Here is a 21,860-nt window from a genome sequence, read left to right on the forward strand (position 1 = left end):
GACAGAGTTACTTTCGTATTTATAATATTAGTAAGGATTGACACAAATGAATAATAAAGTTTTGCTTTGTTTAATAATATAAATAGTTGCACGATTAAATTAATTTTACACAACAATCATAAAATAAAAACGCGTGAGTTGTATTCAGTGATAGCATACCAGACGCAGCTAAGGCCCGGCAACAGGCGGGTTTGCGCAGCCCAGGCGAGCCGGGCCACGTGAGACTTTTTGTTCCCGCCCGCCCGTCAGTTGGGCGGCTCATTCGTCCCGAGCGCGCGTCTTTATTGTTCCTTCGACGCAAATACCACGAAAAACGAGAAAAAATACCTTCCTAAATTGTAGCCATTCTTAAATTTTTCAGCAGTTCTATAATTTTTTCAAATTAAAAATACCAAATCGAATGTGTTAATGTAAAACAGTTTGTGTTATAATGTGTTATTTAATACGATCGCCGTGAAAAATGTATGAAGTTGTTAAAAATTCATAATAACATCTCAACAGTTCTCGGGATCCAGAAACGCTTCGGTTTGATCAACAGGTCAGATGTCATTCATTAATATTTAAATAGGGCTGTTGCCTGTTTTTTCTGCACTTTGTTGTTATGTTTTGAACAGTTACAAATAAAAAATGTAAGTACCTACAATAAATTCCGTAAAACCCTATTATTTAATAAATTACTAGAGACTTAGACTTAATCTAAATTATAAACAATCCAAATCGATATGATATTTTACTTTATAATATATTCAATTTTATTCATCTTAATAAGTTAGAAATAAAACTAATGTGAGGTCGTTGTTTCTCTAATTTTCTTAAATAACCAAACCACGTAAAAAATAAACAAATAAATATTTCAGAAGGAATATGCCAGTCCCTTATTTATTCACTTGTAAAATACGAGTAAAAGTATCTTGACAATAAGTAATTGAATAATTCTCAAAACCTCTTTCTTATGTTTTAAAATTCAGTAGTTTAGTACATTTTAATGACTCATTAATAAATGAAATGACTCATATTGTAAGTTTCTTAAGTAAAATATTTTTTGGAAAGCGAAAGCATAGCCAAAGTTTTTATAACCCTACGTGCTACACATCTTCAGTCTTAACTGCACAGTTAAACTGTACAGTTACCTATACAATTGAAATACGTAGGATAAACTGAGAGCTGTTCATTTGAACTGACAGTTAAAATTTTCCCTACACACTAGTGTACAGTTAAAACTTACTAAAGTTTTAACTGTACAATTCGACTGTTGGACTTCAGTTACTTACGTTGTCTCATTAAATAAATCTTTATTCTTAAAATATTATGATACCTATAATAGGTCTGATATAGTTTTTTTTTTATTTTGCTTATAGTTTTACTAATGAAAACGGTGTATTTTCTTGTAAGTTTAGCTAAGTAAAACTAACTAGCTAACTCTACCAAGTCTAAAAGATATTAGGAAAAAAAATCAAAGATATCAATGTTTTAAAAATAGTAACGGTTCGACCAATTTTCGAGGAAGCTATTTAAATATATTTTACAACACTAACAGACAGTAAGTATTCATATAATCAATAGTATTTACGTCAACACGTTCCTAAAATTACAGCGTTATTGTTCCTTTTGTGAGTTTCCATTAGCGAAACATGTAATAAAAATTTTGCTAACTAGCTGCCAGCCCACGACTCCGTTCGCGCGGGCTTAAAAAAGGTTTCCTAAAGGGTCTTACCGGCAATTATTCGAATTTTTTACCTTTTAAACTAAGGAATCTAGGCCTCCACTTACATTTCAAGACCAAGATAAGATAAATCCGTTCAGCCGTTTTAGAATCTTAGCGAGACTAACGAACAGCAATTGATTTTTATACATGTAGATAATAGAGATGGCATAATCATACAATGTCTCTAACTCGTTTAATTATAAAAAAAAAAAAACTTTTGTTAGAAGACCTTGCTTACTGTATATTTTGCGTGTTTTATATTGCGTTGATATGTTTACAATGTATTTTTTAATATTCGTCATTCGATTTCCTACGAATGTTTCCAGTATAATTAACGTATGACTCACTGGTAAGGTTATTACTCAATTAATGTTTCAGTTTCCTACATAAAAGTCTTACTATGAGATCATTAGAGATATAGACATTGAAACTAATATTGTTGCCAATTTTCTAACGTCATTTGTAATCAATGATGTTCAACGAAAGTGAAAAGTTTAAAACATATTAGATCCAAAACTTACTTGTCTTCGTAATATTACAAAGATAAAAGTTTAGATAGATGGATATTTGTTATAACGTATCTCTAGAACAGCTTGACGGATTACGCTGAAATTTTCTGTAGATGTAGAACATATTTTGAAGAATACATTGGTAAGTAAATGCTTATATCGCGCGGACGAAGTCGCGCGCGACGGATAGTTAACTATGACTTTTAAATTATTGAAGTATTTTTAATTATTTGGAGACTTAGAAAGACTTGCAAAATTAAATGACAAACAAAATACAAATAGATTTATAGTATGTGCTGATGTAATAAACATCTTCGTAAAAATGATAAATAGCTAATCGTAGTCCATACAAACACATGTAACATGACCGAAATGATATAACAAAACGTACCACGGGAAATTCGACTGCCGTAACACTGCTCTAAAAAACTAGCGGTTGACCGCGACTTTGTTGGGAAGGTAGGTAATGCACGCGGGCATATTATAGATTACTTTTATACAAGTCCTGTCAAAATCGGTCTGCCTGTTCCTCAGAATACCCGCAACAAACGCGGTCTTGCGAATAGACAACAAACAACAAAAAATTATCTTTAGTTATCAGCAACCCAAACACATCATGTGTACGATATATGTTTTGTATTTTTCATACGGACACACTAATTTTATTAATTTGTGTGGATATTGTCACCGTTTTAAGATAATGAGAGAGACGGCAAATTGTTATGCAAATGTTTTGTCAGTGGAAACACAAAACAAAGCTAAAACAAATGGAGCGTGTATATCAATGTATGGAGGGCTACATATTGAAAGCTTGCTACAACATTATCAGTACCGTATCACTTGATGGAAGCGTCTGATTAGGCAATACCTTGTCGATATCATTTCGACACTGATTGCATGCTTTATTTTAGTGCATATTTTATTTATATTTATATTTTAACTTTATAAGGAAAGGTTCTTGCGTTAAATCTGCAGAATTATGCAATTAAGGTATTGAAGATTAGGCATGATTTATAAATTACTAGCTGTCACCTTAAATTTATTAGTAGCGTATATGTTTGTACAGACTATGCTCTAAATTTATGCCAATTTTCACCGAGATCCGTAAAGCTATTCTGTATATGGACACTAGCGGATCCGACAGACGTTGTCCTGTCTACACGTCTTTAATTTGAATAAATTAATATGAAGTTAATATTTGATGAAAATTGTGAATCTAAACCATTCCCAGATCCCCTTGAACACACACAAAAAATTTCATCAAAATCGGTCCAGTCATTTGAGAGAAGTTCAGTGACATACTCGTACACACTCACAGAAGAATTATATATATAAAGATATACAAACTTTCGTATTTTAATATTAGTAAGATGTAGTGGTAGAGTCCACGCGAATGAATCGCTCATTTCGACTCGACTCATGCATTATTACAACCACACAAAAAAGGCGTAAAAAGTAATTCCATGTTTTCACATATGTGTGTATGAGATCGATTCTAGCTCTCTACCCCGACCCACAAATAGGAAAAGATAAGACGAGGAGGCAGAAGAGGGGACATATTTAATCTATGAAAAATCTAAGTTAGTTTTACCTGCTCTAAGTAATTGCATTAACAAGGGAGTCAATCACTCCGACAGGACAATGGTATTGATTGACAGACAAACAATTTGCTAGGAACACAATCTCAAGCGTGTGCAGCACTACCCACATAACAGTAAATATGTGCGCCAGATCAAGATATTTGTTATTATAATCTTTTATTAATGTTAACCAATATATCTTGTCGGGTGATTAATTTTAACACAACTGTTTTAAGAGAAAAACAGACATGACATGTTGTAAATATTATAATAAGATATTGGTCGTTAAATAACAACAGACTAAATACTTGCATTCTTACTCGTACTTTGTTTTGTTTACAGCGTTTGTTTAACACTGAAGGTTAACCTGCAACTTTACAGATGTATCCCAGTCTAGAGCGAAGTAACCCAATATTCGCTTGATTTAACAATGATGAATCGGATCCATTAGACATTAGAACATATCATTAATTCGCTGAAAGAAATTTTAAATTAATTTAAGTTAATAAAAATACACCTTTTCTATATTTTATTAAGCTAAAGTTTTTTTTTATTAGAATATCCGATCCGTAACAAACTGGCTATGTATTCAATTTAATTGTAAAATGGATTATCCCAGCAATATCCCGACCAGTTTAGATTCGTCACGTACACGGCTCCATCTATTTTTATCGGTAAACAATAGTGAACTGTATATTTTCGTAATCCAGATTTAGGTTGATGAAATTATTGGGATGGTTATCGGATTTATACAGTTATTCAATAACATTTGATTTTGTTTTCTAATTTCGAATTTCTAGACTGACATTATAACTAGGTGGGCTCGCAACTTCGTCCACATGAAATACTGGTACTTGGACATTGCAACATTACTTTATTTATAAAAAAAAATCTGAAAAAAACGCAGCCTAAGTTACTCCGTACTACATCAGCTACCTGTGAATAAAAGTCTCGTCAAAATCGGTCCAGCCTTTTCAGAGATTAGCCAGAACCAACAGATAGACAAAAATTGTAACAAATGTTATTATAGTGTACGTATCGTATGTATTCAGATACATGTAGTAGAAAACTGTTATTTCAATATTGTAAACAGACACTAATATTTTATTTATATTTATAGATTATTTTTATTGGTCACTGATATAGGGCGAATCAAAAGATTTTAATCCAGATATCATATACCTATTTTTAAGAAAGAATCTATAGTCTTTCAAATATATTATATTATACGAAAACAAACACTTTAACAGACATCAAACTGATTTGTCGCACACTGAATGCCACAAATACCAACTGTATTATTTTAAACTGTAAATAAAAGGGTTAAATCGAACACTTGTCTCCATTGTGATTGTCAGCTTCGCAATGAGTACAGGCTTACACTTATTTACGTGACGGCCTCTCGCGTTCGACATTACCCGTTGACAGACGAGACAAAAAAAGAAAAGCCAAATTTAACAAACGAGACCGGGAGCGACACACTTTACTACGAATACAATATTGTCAGTTATTTAACACGTTTCTATTGAACCGCCACGGCTTTGTAGGCAAGAATAGAAGAGTTCCGTATTAATCTTCAAAAATGATTTGACTTTTTTATTATTTATTTAAACTGATCTTGATGAAATTTGGCATAGATGTAGAACATAGTCTTAAAGAACACATAGGCTACTTTATAAGCTTTTTTTTAATACACACGCACGGAGTCGCAGGCTACAGCTAGTCTTTTAATAAAAACTGATAAAACGCGGTTACTCGAACGCCCTTTAATTCCAGTACAGTAGCATTGAACCATCAACCTTGTCATGAAAAACAAAGCGGACATTAAAATCCTAATAATAATGAGATTTATTAATAATACACGTTTCGATACCACGCTCATGCATTGGTCGAGTACTAGCTATAACAGACAACACGTATTGTCCTGGAATCAAATGGTTAGTGGTCTTTTAAAATAAGGTTAGTGGAATGTATTAATTAAATATATTTTTTACCACGCAAAATAGAGGTATGAGGTATCTGCCTACCCCTCTGGATAACGAGTAAGAGTTACGATTTTTTTTTATTATCATAACTTATCTTACTAATAAATGCGAAAGTTTGGATGGATGTTTGTTAAAAGGTATCTTTAGAACGAATGCATGGATTTGATATAGATAAAGAATATAGTGTTGAACAACAGAAATGCAACTCTAAGGAAGTTTTTTTTTAATTCCGCACGGACGACGGATGGTTTTATTTTTAATAAAATTTTATTTAGTCCAACTGGGAATTTTATGACTGAATAAAATTGAGTATTTAAAAGCTACAAAAGCTAATATGAAATAAGTATTCATATGGAGGAGTTGATAACTTAGTAAGTGATGTGTAAACAGCGGCGGGCGTCACTTCGTCGTCTCAGACGCCGGCCCCTTGTCGCCTTACGTTAGTGCCTGTCATGCATTCAACTAATGCGAGTTGACTTCATCGGCAAAAATGTCTCGCCATTTATGAAATGAAAATGAGAAACTTAATATTCATTACGTAATGTCTGCCCCCATCTTAGATATATTATTACGCGCTTTTATATTAAATAATCTTATGATCACGCATTATTATTAAATGTCTATAGCTATTTGTTCGAGATTAAACAAAAAAATTTTTAGCCGACATCAACAAGGAGGTTGTCAATTCGTCTGTATTTTTTATCTGTGTTACCGCATAATTCCTCTCCGGATGCTCCGATTTTGAATATATTTTTTTGAAAAACTTTTGTCCTGCTTTAACATAAATATGTTTCTACTTAACAAACTATTTAACTTATATTCGTAGTCTTTAGTTTTATTATTAAAAGATTATTTGATTCATTCATTGGGCTAATAATTTAATTAAAATATTATTAAATTAAGGCAATTGATGTTTTGGCCGTCATCCAAAACTTATCACCGATGTCAGGATTAATTTTAAATAGTATTAAACAATTTCCATTTCATCTCTATGAAATCATAAAATTGTTTAAAAATGTAGATTTTCAAAGCTTAAAGCGTAATTTAAACAAGTAAATTGATGATTTCCTTGCAATTTTTCAACAATAACAGTATGATTTAGTTAAAGAAATGTGTATTAAGTGAAATTTCTTTACCATGACCTTGAATTTCGATTCAATTTGATCGAATGTAAAACACAATGTCTATTACAGCACGCCAACGCTTGTCCGAACTCTACCGAAAGAATTTTATATTATCTTCTGAGATGCAATCGTTAAATTTAAACTTATACGTATGAAAATGCTATAGTCGATTGTCTGAAAAGATAAACTTGAACTTTATTGTAGAAAATTATACAATATCTGTCAGGTCTAAGGTAACAAGGTTTTATAATGATTTGTCAGTCTTGAGAACTTGTTAATTTATAAATTTATTTCATATAATAAATAGTTTTTTTAAATAAAACATGGTCGTTTTCTTGACGATAATTTATGAATTAAATAAATTTATCACAAAAGAAAAATTGATTTTTAAATTCATATAATTTGATGTTCATTCTGTAAGGTCAAGTGGGATTATGTCTTCTTTTTCTTTATGTCAAAACAAATCATAAATATTATACTAATACTAAAAGTATGGATAGATTTTGTTGCCAAGAATTCGTTTGTACGAAGCTGCATCTATAATAAGATTCCACAATCACTTTCAGATATAATCCACATTACGATAATCTTTTAAAATAACTAAATGAACGTGCACGATAAAATAATGTCAGCTTAGCAATCAAACCTTAGATATCCGAGCAAACCTTTAAGCTTAAATAATTCTCACATATTTTTGAACAATTACTTTGGTGACTTATGGACATAATTAAAATAAAAAAGGTATCTAAAATTTAATCATCTGTTGAATATCCTTAAAAAAACTTTACTTAATATTTTCTAGTCCTTTTTTAATTCGACCATTACCGTGAGGTCATTACCCTTTTCTAACTAATCTCGTCGCTCAACATATTATGGAGTCAATTTTAACGTTCAAGTTTTAATTTCGTCCAACGTACAACGATTTGTCTATGAAAAATGTTTTATAATTAGATGAACCCTGCTCCATACTAACGTAGCTGTTTCGTCTTTTAACAATTTCCTGCGCGTTCAGACGTAGCGGTCTACTGCACACACGTGGAGTTTATTTGTTGGACATAATAACTTGAATCATTTTAATATAATTTAATTAATCTCAATGTAATGATATCTATGGATTAAATTCAGTACTATTTTTTAAAATAACCATCCAGTGTCGAAACATATATACAAGACCATATATGTTATTGTTCTATGAAAGTGGTGATAATATGTTTTACAAATATGTTTCTGCAGTGAAAACTCACTATTGACACCCGTCATTCATTTGTCTGCCACTTCCCGGAGATAGAAGCGAGCACCCTTTTAGTTTATTCCAGGAATAACGAGAGTAGTTTTGTTCGAACTCTAAACCCAGATTCCATCAAAATGTCCGGGTTAGGAATAAGACAAGGAATAATATTAATAACTATTAAAATTCATTGATTTGTGATATTATTATTTAATTATATATCTTTGGATGTTGAATTCCATCTAGATATTTACCATATGAATTCCTAATTCAGCACAGTTAATTCATTGCAGAAGTTCTAATGTCAATAAGACATTGATGGACGTAATAAATCTTGCATTTAATAGTCCAAGCACTGTTTGTTATGTCTTCTGAGATTCATTTGTTTCCTTTTTTGCAATCATGCTGTATTCGTCGACAGATGTTGTGTTGTTGAGACGAGAGACACTCTAGTACCTATTATCGTCAGCTCGTAAACGCTCAATGACGTCATTTCGAAAGGAGGACGTCTGAGATCTCAGTTTAAGAACCACTACACCGGCAATAAACCAGTGCCTTTATCTTAACTGATACATCTTAAGAGAATCTCAGTGGAAAACAATATAACAACATAAAAACTTTACGTGAGCAATTAAACTGACTCTTTGAGCTGCAACGCTATCTCTTACTATTTCTTTTCTTATAAGATGCTTATATGTAAGTTGTTCGCTGCCGCCCTATAAATATTCATTGACCAATTTTCAAACAATCCATTCAAATTCATTCGAATTTGATTTCAGATATACGAGCTGTTAATCTTACTAATATTATTATTGCAAATATTTAGATTTATGGCCATTCATCCATCCAACATCCATATGTTTAGTTACTAGGAATCTCCCAAACGGCTGCATTGATCGTACCGAAATTTAGCATACATGTAGCCTGGTAGATTACATAGGCTACTAGTTAAGTTTATTTTTAATTCCGTACGGACAGCTAGTTTTTCATATTTTAGATGTTAATAAAAACAATTGTCCAAAATTTATATAGTGTCCTGTAGCGAATTTAATTCCCTCGAAACAATGCAAACACTTGTGTCAGTCACAAAACAGGCACAATGGCTCCGATCCCAAGGGTATCTCTGTGAGAGACACTGAGTACCTAAATGGTTCAAGCTCAACTACGTAAGAAGATTTATAAACATTTTGTTTACATTTTTAAGATGAAATAACTGCTCGATGCAGAAGAAAACTTAGTAAGAATTGTATTGTGTTTCCTGAATATTACTAAGTCAATTTGTTATATGTTAGATATTTTTGGTTAGTATATTAAAGACTTTTATTATTTCGTGTAATTTAACATGAGCTGGCATATGCATCCGATAGTCAATCGATTGAAAAGTTTTACCTTTTTATAATATTAGATCGCAGCTAAGTGGAGCATTTAGAACTTTTTAAATTAAAAATCTGTTAGACGGTACTAATCAGGTTCGAGTTAAATTTATTATCGTTTAGTTGTATCTCCTCATTTCTTGTTTCGTTTACATGACCTTCAATCATTCGAATGCATTAAAACCGCCTCAAGTTCGCGCCAAAGACAACAAAATTGAGAGCGTTCTGCTATAAATTATCCGGCGTTTAATAATAAATTCAATGAATTATTAGTTTTTCTGAGTGACGTTGTGGTCAATCAATTCAACAACAAATATTCGAGACTTAGTACAAGCAATAATGAATGCTTTTTTTACGTTTTACTACTTCACAGACAATAAAATCTTGGAGACTTTTATTATTGTGATAAATGAGAAGACGCTATATGCCAAATGCTATTACGTTGTAACCAAATCACAGAGCTAGCAAAAACGTATCTAAAATGCATATTTTGTTTAAATCTCACTAATCTTAGGCTAACTATAGGTTAAAAATCACTAATCGGAGGCCTAACTTTAGTCCTCTTTCACATCCTACCCTTTTTCATATAAAGAAAGGATGGGAAATGGAAGTTAATTTTTCTGATGAGGGGATGCATGAGAAGGGAAAATATTCTCTTTCTGTGCCTCCCTTCTTCGTCGATTAATGGAAGTTAACCATTTACAATTGCGGATGTCTATGGCCAACGATCTCTTCGCTATTTCAGCAATTTCAGGTGGCCACCTTATAATATAAAAAATCTTGATTATCTTCTTATATTTTTAATTCTACGTTATTCTTATCTGTCTATCTAAACCAAACGATATTTTAATAAGATGTCGAGACGTCGAGAATTTACCAGGTCATTATGAAACATGCGGTATTTATTTTAATAGCTAAGTAGTGGAAATTTTACTGCGTTCAAACGTAAAAGGCGCCATTTAAAGCTTAATAAAACTGCTACACTAACGAGACATACCACAAAGGTATAATTATATATTATTGTACTATTTTTATACTCTACTAAAAATACACTGTCTCCTACGGTATACGATTCTGCGGGGAGATACTCTATTAAATCGACCCCGGGAGGCCAATCCTTGATTGCTAGGGATTACGGCTTGTGTTAACCCTTTTCAACCGATATGAAAACGGTCGAACCATGCACTAAGCTTAAATACATACTGGAGAGGTCTTTCTCTCTTTAATTTTGCTATGTTGTCATGTTCGATGTCTTTTTTGTTTGTTTTTCCCCCCGTATGTAAGTTAGATTTAATATGTTTGAAAACATGTAAATTCCTTTATGACAGCCTAGATCCTAAACGATTGAACCGATGTCAGTGAGTGGTCATTCGATTCGTCTTCTTTGGAGAACAAGAAATGAATTTACATTTTAGTGCAAATGAGTTCGAATCTCACTTGACATAATTTTTTTTAGATTGCTTAATCATTTTACGGTATTATTTAGTAAGAAAAAGTTTAAAGATAAACAGCATTAAAATATTATTATTTTATTATAGGTTTCCGGAAGATAAACCGATGGAGACTGACAAAATGTCAACGGCGTCATCGACAGGCGCGGAGAGACGACCGCTACTACAGGCTTTGGTCATCGAGCGCCGCATTCTCTTCGCCTGCACCGTACTCGTCGGCCTCTGCACGTTTGTCTGGATAGCAGCTGTCTGTACAGAGAAATGGGTGCACATTGAAGGAGGCAAAGGTATGAATCTAGATACTTTAATATTCTTCACTAAGTTTGGGATCATACATTTTGGAACGGCAATCCGATTACGATTTGACGCATTGACTTACATGTCAAGTCTGTCCAATAAACAGTAGAGAAGGTAAGGGAAGGTGTTAACATATCTCTCTTCTTATTGTATCTAATCGTCATCTCGTCATTTCTTCTAAATAAAAACTAACAGAATTAATATTATTATCTTCAAAAACATAATGATGTAAAGTAAATCAAACACGAATGTTTACTTTACTCAGAAAATCACACATTAAAGCTGTATCATTTCATCTCGACCAATCTGCCACACAAAATTTTTAAATGATGTATAAATAAAATTAATCTTTTCTGGCACAAATTTTTTTGTAAATATTATTGAATCTTTTCACGTGCGAATGTATGGATGACTTGGATTGTGCGCATCGGAACATGCGCATATTGAACGTAATAATCGTGTGAGGAAGTTGTCAACTGTTGAGTGCGAGATCCAAGGCGTAGTCGGGAACGTATTATTAATTACGGACGTGTGGCAGTGGGGTCGATGACCGTCGGTCTATTTCTGTAGACCGTACGCAGATCGAGTAAATGATTGCACATAGATATAATGATATGATTAATTTATTTTCGGTAAACGTAGTAGGTGAAATTATTAATAGACGTGTACACACTGTCGCGAAAGCGTAACGTAAGACATGAAAATAAAGAAGAAAGATTTTGCTCCTCGTCAGATTCGGTTAAACTGCTAAATGATAAGCTGAAACAAATACAAGACAGGTTGTGTGACAAGACTGTGTGTTACAAGCCTTAGTAATTGGTAGACGACAATTTTATATTATTTACAAGCTTTTGCTCGCGACTCCGTTTGTTCCAGGCTATATTCTACATCTGTGCCAAATATCATCGAGATTCGTTGAGACCTTCCACAGATACCTTCTAACATCCATCTATCCTAAACTTTCGCATTTGTAATATTAGTAAAATTAATGATATAATTTGTTACAGGTGTATATCTTCCTTCGAGAGGTGTATATTTGATATGGAGCAACTCTGGTATGTGGGAGATTTGCCGATACTTGTTCCATCCCACGCCGACTTCGCCTGTGAAGTACAACTCTACCGTTGGTACCACAACACCTCGGCCATACGATGTTGAGGGTATGGTTGGTGAATACTTCACGAGTAAGTTTTTTAAGAATTTATACAAAATATATTTTTATTTTTGTAAATCAATTCGATTATTTATTGCAGTAAAAAGTTGTAAAGAAAATAATCGTATATCAAAAACTAATTTTCATCTCTTAGAAAAGATTCGTCCGTAATTATTCTATACTAGCTGTCGCCCGCGAGTAATGAAAAAACTTAATTAGTTTCTGGCAATTATTCGAATTGTTCTCACCTTTTAAACCTTCCCTAGACCTCCACGAACATTTTAAGACCAAGATAAGATAAATCCGTTCAGCCGTTCTCGACTTTTGGTGAGACTAACGAACAGCAATTGATTTTTATATTCAAGATTTACATACAGAAGATAAATTAAATTGTGAAAATCTCAGTTTTTTGTACGTAAGAACGAGGATTTACTTTCTGTTAAGATAATCTCATACCCTAATGCTTAGTTATTTTAGTTTCTTCGTTGTAAAATAGAAACCGTCTGTAAAATTTCGTTCCAAAATAGACATTGATTACATCTCAGCTCTCGAGCATTACAAAGAAATTGATTTATCTGGCAGTCTGTGTACAAATTGCTTATAAATTGTTACCTAAATATCGTAATTCTTGTTATACATAGTCTTTACAGCTGAATAGTTTATGTCTTACCTAACTACTACATGCTTCAGATTACATAAAAAAAGATAGTTGAAGAAATAAACAAACGGATCGGTAGACTTTGTTTATTTGAATAGGTATTTTTACTAAGAAACAGAGAAAACAACTTTGATAGAAAAGTAAACCAGCGGGAGTTAATGGAGTAACCGAGTGAGATAAAGCAGAATGCTGTGAAAAAATAAAACGAAACCAACCTTTGCGCAACATTCTCGCTAATGGACTTTTACATACATCACTCAATTAACTATGTATCTTTGTTTGAATTGAACTTTTTTTTAATCATAAGTACGTCCGTTTGCGTATGTGATTGAGTTGAATAGATTACCCCAACATTTTTAAAATTGGTAGAGAGTTGTTTACTTTTCCGAAAATTGGGATATTTGTGGTATTTTTATTTTTATACCTTTGCGTGGTGTGTTTGGAGGAAATCTTAGACAATTCGCTAAAGTATTTTCTAAGACACTGTTATGAACTTATAATTGGATACAGTTTGTGTTTGCTACTAATGCGGTAGCTAATTAGCAATAGGTAAAGGCATTACCTGTGAATTTAGTACCGAAATAAATATAAAGGGTTCTTTACATTTACAAATTGACAAAACTGTCTAACTACGCATATCTATTTACTTGAATAAGAACATTTATGTGTTCTCGACTAAAATATCTTCCTTACTTATAATTACAAATGGTGTTCATGTTCGAAGTAAAATAAATCATTTTTATTGACTTGAATTTTAAAATCTAATTTTAATTCGCTTTAGTAGTTTAATTATAGATGCTATAAATATAAAATAAAAGATAAACGGTCTCGGAGTTTTTAATCTACGTTTAAATATCTCGTGATATTTATATTTTCATCGTAACAGATAAAGTTTCTTTAGTGACAAATTAGTGGGAATTAAAAGCTTCGTTATATTTGAAATAATGAGCTTGTTAAAACGTAGAACGGTAGCGATGCAATCTGAAGCAAACCATTTATTTTTAAAAACTGAGATTTAAAAAGAAATCCACAATTTTACGACCCAACAACAGAAATAGAAAAGAGTTTTTACTGCCTTTAGAAGTTTAGGTCCGATTGAAAAATTCTATCTACAATCCAAACTAAACTAACAGAATTTTATTCCACTAATTATTCGTATCTTCAAAATTCCATCATTTTTAGATATCAAGGTCATCAGAACGACGGGCAGGGATGCCCGCAATATTTTCACGGAGAAATAAAAAGTTCATACAGCTCGACCCACACAATAAGATTTATAGTCACCGATAAAAATACCACGTGGTTATTCAAGTCGCCACTGGCCTATATCCATATAGCTAACCCGACGTTACGTAACTCGACAAATAAATAAACAAAAGGCACACATTGCATAGTTAACGTTACGGAAACAGAAATGACTACAGAAATAACATCGCTTTTTAAAACTATCGGCAGATTTTGCCCCGAGCAACTTCGGCTCGAGTAAAAATCAACGATGCTTTGCCTTATTAAACATCCAAGAAAATTCTATGAGATTTAAATGTAATCAACAAAGTGTTGTGTAATTGCAAGTGTTTTTTCAATAAGGAAACATTTTAAATTAAGTTAAGCTTAAAAACTTAGTAAATTATGAAATATTAGAGATCAGATATTTGAAATTTTATATGGAAAGAAAAGTCTGTAGAAGATAGTAGAATGCAAAATGTAAAGACACTCAACATACACGATATGTGACTCTTTCTTCCATCTCTGTCAGCCATGATATTAAATTCAGCCCAACTTACACTTATCTTCTTTAACAAAATCTATCACATTTACCGTAGGTTTCTAAAACCAATATCCTCGTTTAAAACATATCGTTATCTCTGTTTTGTCAAAGATAATAACACAGATAACGTTTTATACAAAGATGTTGGTGTCAGAAACCTACGGTTTATGTTACATTCATAATTGTAATGTGTGCACTTTTTAATGGATGAATTGATTGATGCATTAGTTGAGGCCAATTTGCACTCTGTTATTTTTCATCGTAAAGTCTTCATCACCTAATGATTCATTTCATAATGCTTGCCAAACAAATCTAATTGCTCGACATATGATACTGTATTCATCCGCATTACTTATAATACGTTTTGTTGCTCTAATACTTCTCAGTGTGTTACCTCTTGAGAAACTGGCAATCAGTACAGTAATGCATACCACATAGAGCGTTGCATTCACATTTTAAAGGTCAAAGTTCCGAGCTTTAGTTACGAATACAGTCTGAACAAAACAAATATTTAATCATTTAGCTAAGATGATTCATTGTCATTAACATGAAACTACTACTCTAGCCAATTCACTTGGCACATACGGTGATTACAGACATTTCCAAGAAATGACACTTTAGTCTGCTAACATGTTATAAATGTGTTTGGGCGCCAATACAATGGTTTGTGTTAAATAAACCTAAAGACGTATATTCGAATTCAAGATTAAATTAAAATACTGCCACAAATATCCAATACTTAAGTTTTGTTTTTCTTTTTTTTAACGAGACTTTATCGGCTGTTAAGTTTTGCATTTGAATATGGTGATTTTGATACCAGGCATAGCAAAGATCAGGAACGAATTAAAATTCAGTTTAATTATGAGAAGTACCTACTTTTAAGCAAAAACGTGAGTTAATTATAATCTAGTTCATATCATCCATCATTGCTTAATACCAGATGCGATCGTGATCGAGTGCTAAGTATTAATATCGTATAGCAAATTTTAATGGTTGAATTACAATGGTACAATTTATTACAATCCAATTAATTAACTTGATACACAATAAAAATATGACAAACAAATGTAATGCACGTAAAAGACATTTGGGAAACATCTGGACGGTATTACGGTTAGACGGTCGTCTGGTCGACTTCCAAACGAGCTAAAGCGAGCAAAATAAGAAAGAACATGATTGCTTATTTGGTTTGATGTTTGAATAAGAAAGTTTACAAATATACAACTAAAGTAATGTGTTAACCCTTCGCTTGTTGTGAATATTGAAATAGTAAAAAAGGTAAACAAAATTTTACACTATTCAAATTATTTAACATTTTTTAAATAAACTTTATTTCAAAGATAAACGTATCTACAAAGTCGAAGCTACTCATTATAATTGTGGATTACAAATAATAATTAAATAGAACGATAAAGTGTATTCTAGAGTTCAAAGCATTTGTGTTCGTAGTGGACGCTATCTCAAATAACCCGATTCCCAGTTGGAGAACAATAAAACTGACGATGTACTTAGATTCTCGAGAAGATTTCAATGTAGTAATACGGAGTTAAGAAATCGTATAAGCTTCTTAGATTCTCTTAGAATAAAATAATTTTAGTATGCTTTTAAAAAAAGTTAAGACTGTAAAGGATTTACAGAAGAAACACAGACTAAAAAAATTTAAGTATAGATATTTTGTCTTGTCGGCTCCTTAGTACTTTTGTTGAAAACTCATTTTTAAACAAAGCGATTTGAAACTTCGTTTATTATGCGCATGAAAAGGGATTGGAACAAATTTTCAGCATCATTGTTTCTATACAATTTTTACCAGGGTGTTATCAAGATACAAGTGAATGTTTAAATTAAATTGCTGCTTCACATTTTGATCATAACCATAAAAACGATTGATATTGTGGTATGCATATAATGTAGATCTTTTTATTATTATTACGATTTTACATACGCACCACACATTACTGGCGAAAACAATTTTGGCTACGTAACTTTCGTATATTATAAAGTGTCAAATAAACATCGGCCGTCTGGATTCATCAAAAAAGCAAAGCGACTGCTGCCCATAGAAATATCAAGAAATATGCACATGCGTTATCTACCTACGTTGTCTATGGAGATGGGAACGTATAAATACAGAAAATGTCCGCTTTCTGAGCGTTCCTCCTCTAAATCCACTTCCACCATCCACAATTTGAAATTAATCTCTTAGTTTTTGCCCCAATCAGGATCACACAATCAAACTTTATCATTTTGCAATAATATGTTAGTCTAGACGAATACTGTGTTTAAAAATACAATTCGCATATTAGTTTTCACTTCCATTAACCTAAATACATTGTTTAAACAGTTAAAAGATAGGACAGACACGGCTGAGTTGTTGTGTCGCAGTAAAAATGCTTTTCGTCAAAGAATTACAACACCGTGTCAACGTCAGCGTCGGAATACAAAAATGCTTGAGTTACATCTATTTGTGTTATTAGGTAGATAAACATATGCGAGAGTACGTAGTTTTATTTGTCTATTTGTCATAACATGATTTACTATTAATGTAGAAACATAAAAAAACTGTAATAAAATGTGGAATGTTCCACTTAAAATTAAATGTAAATTTTCTCTTTGTAGTATAATGTTCTTCAAACAGATTGTATTTATCAAACAGTAGGTGAAGCAAAACTTTTTAAATTTCGATAGATTGGTATTTGGTTAAATTTGTGTCGCCAATTAGCATCTTACTAAGTATAGTTTCACACGACGTACATTAATCTTTAACGCTATTACATCAAATTATTGCTACTCGTTGGCAGGGACTTTTAACTTCTTGGCAACAGTTTGCAACATTATTTGCTAATAAATATTTATTATAGCAACACTTACTAAAGGTTCAACAGCTAATTAAACAACAACGTATCATAACCAGAATTTACAGATTAAGGGTTAATTTCTACCTGTTAACCCCTGCCTCGCGGAGTTAAACGTGTTGCCCGCGGCGATCGCGAGGCGAGGCAGTCCTGGGTGAACGAGGAGTGGTATACCGATAACCTTAAAAGATAGCTTTGTAAAAAAGTTTGAAAAATACTAAGATATAAGACTTTTTCAAAGTTAAGTAGAAGTCACCTGTTAGTAACAACTAATGGGTATCTTATTAACAAAAAACTAACCTCAACTAAAATATTCTTTAATTAAGTAGTTGCCAGTAGTAGTAGTAGTTACCAGTATTAAGAGTATTAGGACTAGGAATAAAACAATAACAAGTTTCAATAAATGTCGTGGATCGTATTATAGACGTATAAACTTAATAAAACGTTATAAGCAAGGTAAGAGTCCCTCGGCCATTCAATATTTACTTTCCAAACAATGTCGACCTTAATATTATAATATCGTTCATCTTGACAACTAATCAATTACCTTAAACAATACACAGCAAGGGTTTTGTAAACACAAGAAAGAACTTTGTATCAAATAAAATAAAACTAAAACTTAACTTAAAATTTCATAAGCAACCGAAAAACTGAACTTCCATTAAAGCACCCTTACTAATATTATAAATGTAAAAGTTTGGATGGATAGATGTTTGTTAGAAGGTATCTACACAACCGTTGCATGGAACTCGCTGAAATTTGGGATAGTCTGGAAGAACACATAGGCTACTTATTAAGTTTTCTTTTTTAATTCCTCTCAAATGAAGTCGCGGACAACTGTTTGTTTTAACTAAAACTGGCAAATATAATTAAAAAAACATAACGGGTTTTATTTTACCACTACAAACATTCAGAGAGTCTTTTATTCATTCGTGTATTGTTTTCATTATATGGTTCATTTCACAAAAAAATCGTTTATAGGCCGAACAATAAAACAACAAGAGAGCAAATATTTGTCATCCGTTTCGATTTTAATTTCATTCTTCATTGTTATTTCATTGCTAGTAAAAAGAAAAAAATAGCCAGTTTAATCTGACAATTCATTTGTAACAGATTGTACCAATTATCTCGCACAACCAGTCATGAAGAATGGAAAGCCAGAGGATCCTGCCTATGATATTGATGTTGCCAGTAAGTAATGTAAATTGTACAAATATTCAGAATTTTTATGTATAATTAATATCTATATCATTAGGAATGGATACCATCATTGTTCTTGTTATTAGAAAGTTAGCCGATGAGTTTCTCTCTCCCTAATACCACACTCGTCTGCTTAGTTTCGTCAGTTATCGCGTGACGTCTGATACCATCTGTATAGCTTCTGTGCACGAGTAACAGTGACTTTTGAGATAATCTAAAAAGAATATTAAGGGTCAGTTAATTGAGATAATGATTAATAAATTTTCACTCTAACTTATTCTGATCCCACCTCAATCTATTTAAACCATGAGATTAGGTTATGGTCACACGAAATAAATTTATGATTATTTTAAGAGGTGATTAAGATATACCACTGGGTTGTAGCAGTATGTGTTACATTAACAAGAAGGCATTTTGATGAAATGCAGCAAGGCAAAGTATCGGAACCATTTTCTAATATTTTTAATTTTTACAGATTACGTACGAACAATGGTTTCTTTTGGCATCATCAGCCTTTTCGTGATGGCCATGGGCTGCGGTTTCTCCACCTACACTTTCCGTAATCCTCGTTATATGTTCAAGCGGCTTGCAGCGGGAATACATTTCATCAGTAGTAAGTTCATTCGTTGACAACTATAGCACAATTTGTTTAATTTCAAATATGTAACATATACACGTGACACATGAAATCCCAAAAAAAATTTGGACCACAAATTATTTGGTAGTCCTACTGCTTCAGAATCATCTAAGAATTATTTAAATGTTTAGTAAAAGACTCCCTTAATGTAAACATAGTGGAGAAACCCATACTTAGGAACGCATTTAGCAGTTATGAGCGGTGGGGTCAAACTGTTTTTATTAAAAATTTTATATATTTTCAGCTTCCTGCACGTTCGTGGTGGTGCAAATCACAATGTCTTGCATAGACCATATGAAGAAGAACCTTAGATTCGTTTATCCTGAGCGCGCATACCATTAGTAAGTTATATTTATCTTCTACATTTAAAGTTAATGATAAAGTAACGCAATGATGTTCTCTGCAACCAACACGACAAAACAAAATACCACATAAATGCTGGAGGTAATATTTTTTTCGGTTAACATTTTCCATATTGTAATCCAAAGAGGAATCACTTGGTATCCTTAAGCCATATTTCATCTAGAACAAGCTGATTGAAAAATAGATACTTGGGCACTGATCTTTCCAAAGAGGATTAGACCGTGCACTGCCCACGCGACCGCATTACAGGTTGGCAGAGTCCAAGTGATTGTATCGACAGTACGTCTGCCAATGTGTAACGGGATATTTAATTTTATTATTCACCAAGAATTTCATTTTAAAATGTTTGTTCGGCACAATGATAATTTCCCTTTTTCCGTGTGTGTAATGTTTGCAAAGTTGTATATATGTCAATTTTATTGTGACCGCTAGCAATCTTACCGTACCAATTTTGATAAATGACTTGTCATTCGATTTGTATTCTTCTCTTTAGTGCCATATAGTCGAGTTTTCTGTTTTTTTATTCATCAAATATTGCCTTAACTAAGTTGTTTTCCACAGTTACCACATTAGTTTCTTCCTCGCCTGGTTCGTGGTCCTCGTAAATCTCTTTGCTGCTGCGTCGTTTCTTTGGTATTCAAGAAAAAGGAAAGGTGACAAGGCGGCTACAGATGAACTTGCCATGGCCGATGAGCCAACAATCATCGGCCGATGACGTAACTGGCGTCCCATATCCAAGCATTCTCTCAAACCGCTTGGAAACTTTGTCAAACTTCTACTGAACAGTGCTCAAATGACCAATAGCTATATCAATATTTCGAAAGTCTTCCATGTGTTTGTACTTATAGAAACATAGATATATCTATAGTTACATCGAATGCATCTTGTAAAAAATCCCATAAAAATTTATCTGTTTGAATTCGTTAATGCAATTTGTAAATAATTTGCAATGTTTATTATCTTCGCCTTGTTAATCTTATAAGTATTCGAAGCACATATAAAAGGTTTCACTATTCGCTTCAAATATTATTTAACACATTAAATGCCATAGAAGAAACAGAAAAAATCACGAAAAAACTTTTTGCTGGTAATAGATACGTAATATCGAATCTTCAAAACATATGTAGTTTATGGTACAATTAGAATGGAACCCAGCTTGGGTTCCGTAGATATTATAAAAAAAAAACTTGATTAGGTCACAGGTGCCCTACGCGTCGCTTAAATACAGACAGGGATCCGATCACCGGTGACCGGAGTGGCGTTTAACGTGTTAAATGTTATAAAATTTGCAATAATATATATTATCCTTGGACTTATAGGATTAACGAAGTTAGAATGTGTTGTGCATCTTCATTATTAAATATATGGTGTATTTGTGTTGGTATATTTTGTTCATTTTAGCTTGAAGATTAATATAATCAAAATATATAGTTGCTATTTAGTAATAGGATATAAAGTTCTTTATGATGTGTATACTTATCCAATTGTAGTCAAACTTCTTGCAAACAAAAATAAAACAAAAATACAATTAGATACTGTTTAGTTACACACGTGTTAACCCTTTGACTGCCGGTTATTGATATTAAGGACATCAACGTACATTTTTCTTTTAAATATGTATCACCAAAACTGCTTTCGATATAGGTTATATTTGTCAAGATCACATTTCGGTAGGTTACGCATAATCAAAATTCAATAATCCTGATTTCTTCTAACGTCCATAATATCTGCGGCTATAAAAGGGTTGATATTATGTTTAAGTTAAAATGTAATTAAAACACTTTAAAGTTTTTTTTATTGTTGGTTTATGGTTGTATAACTTTATGCTATTTCTTAACGATGATGTTTGACTTCACAAGGTCATTGTTCAAGTAGGGACCATCGCAGTGCCTGTGTCTTCTACGAGACTGTGTTCAAACATTTCGTTCTTTAAGAGGTTTAGTAAATCATTAAAACATTGGGCTACTTTTAGCCCCA

General features: G+C 32.4%; 1 protein-coding gene across 1 annotated transcript; it reads left to right on the forward strand.

Annotated features, from left to right (window-relative positions):
• Window positions 1-187: 187 nt before the first annotated feature.
• LOC106119184 (uncharacterized) lies at window positions 188-21,829 on the forward strand. The gene is made up of 7 exons (XM_013314088.1): window positions 188-538; window positions 11,043-11,242; window positions 12,260-12,436; window positions 18,797-18,874; window positions 19,359-19,496; window positions 19,765-19,861; window positions 20,445-21,829. The coding sequence occupies exons 1-7, from the start codon at window positions 465-467 to the stop codon at window positions 20,596-20,598; spliced, it is 918 nt and encodes a 305-aa protein (XP_013169542.1). The 5' UTR covers window positions 188-464; the 3' UTR covers window positions 20,599-21,829.
• The last annotated feature ends 31 nt before the right edge of the window (window positions 21,830-21,860 follow it).

Source organism: Papilio xuthus, unplaced genomic scaffold (genome assembly GCF_000836235.2).
Source record: "Papilio xuthus unplaced genomic scaffold, Pxut_1.1 DF827542.1, whole genome shotgun sequence".
Taxonomy (NCBI): Eukaryota; Metazoa; Arthropoda; class Insecta; order Lepidoptera; family Papilionidae; genus Papilio; species Papilio xuthus.

What these genes read in the sequence shown, in the direction of transcription:
- LOC106119184 (XM_013314088.1), top strand. Translation starts at nt 465, where the DNA reads ATGAAGTTGTTAAAAATTCATAATAACATCTCAACAGTTCTCGGGATC. An exon ending in GGTTGGTGAATACTTCACGA is followed by an intron (nt 12,437 to 18,796) that starts GTAAGTTTTTTA and finishes CATTTGTAACAG; the next exon opens with ATTGTACCAATTATCTCGCA. An exon ending in CTATGATATTGATGTTGCCA is followed by an intron (nt 18,875 to 19,358) that starts GTAAGTAATGTA and finishes TAATTTTTACAG; the next exon opens with ATTACGTACGAACAATGGTT.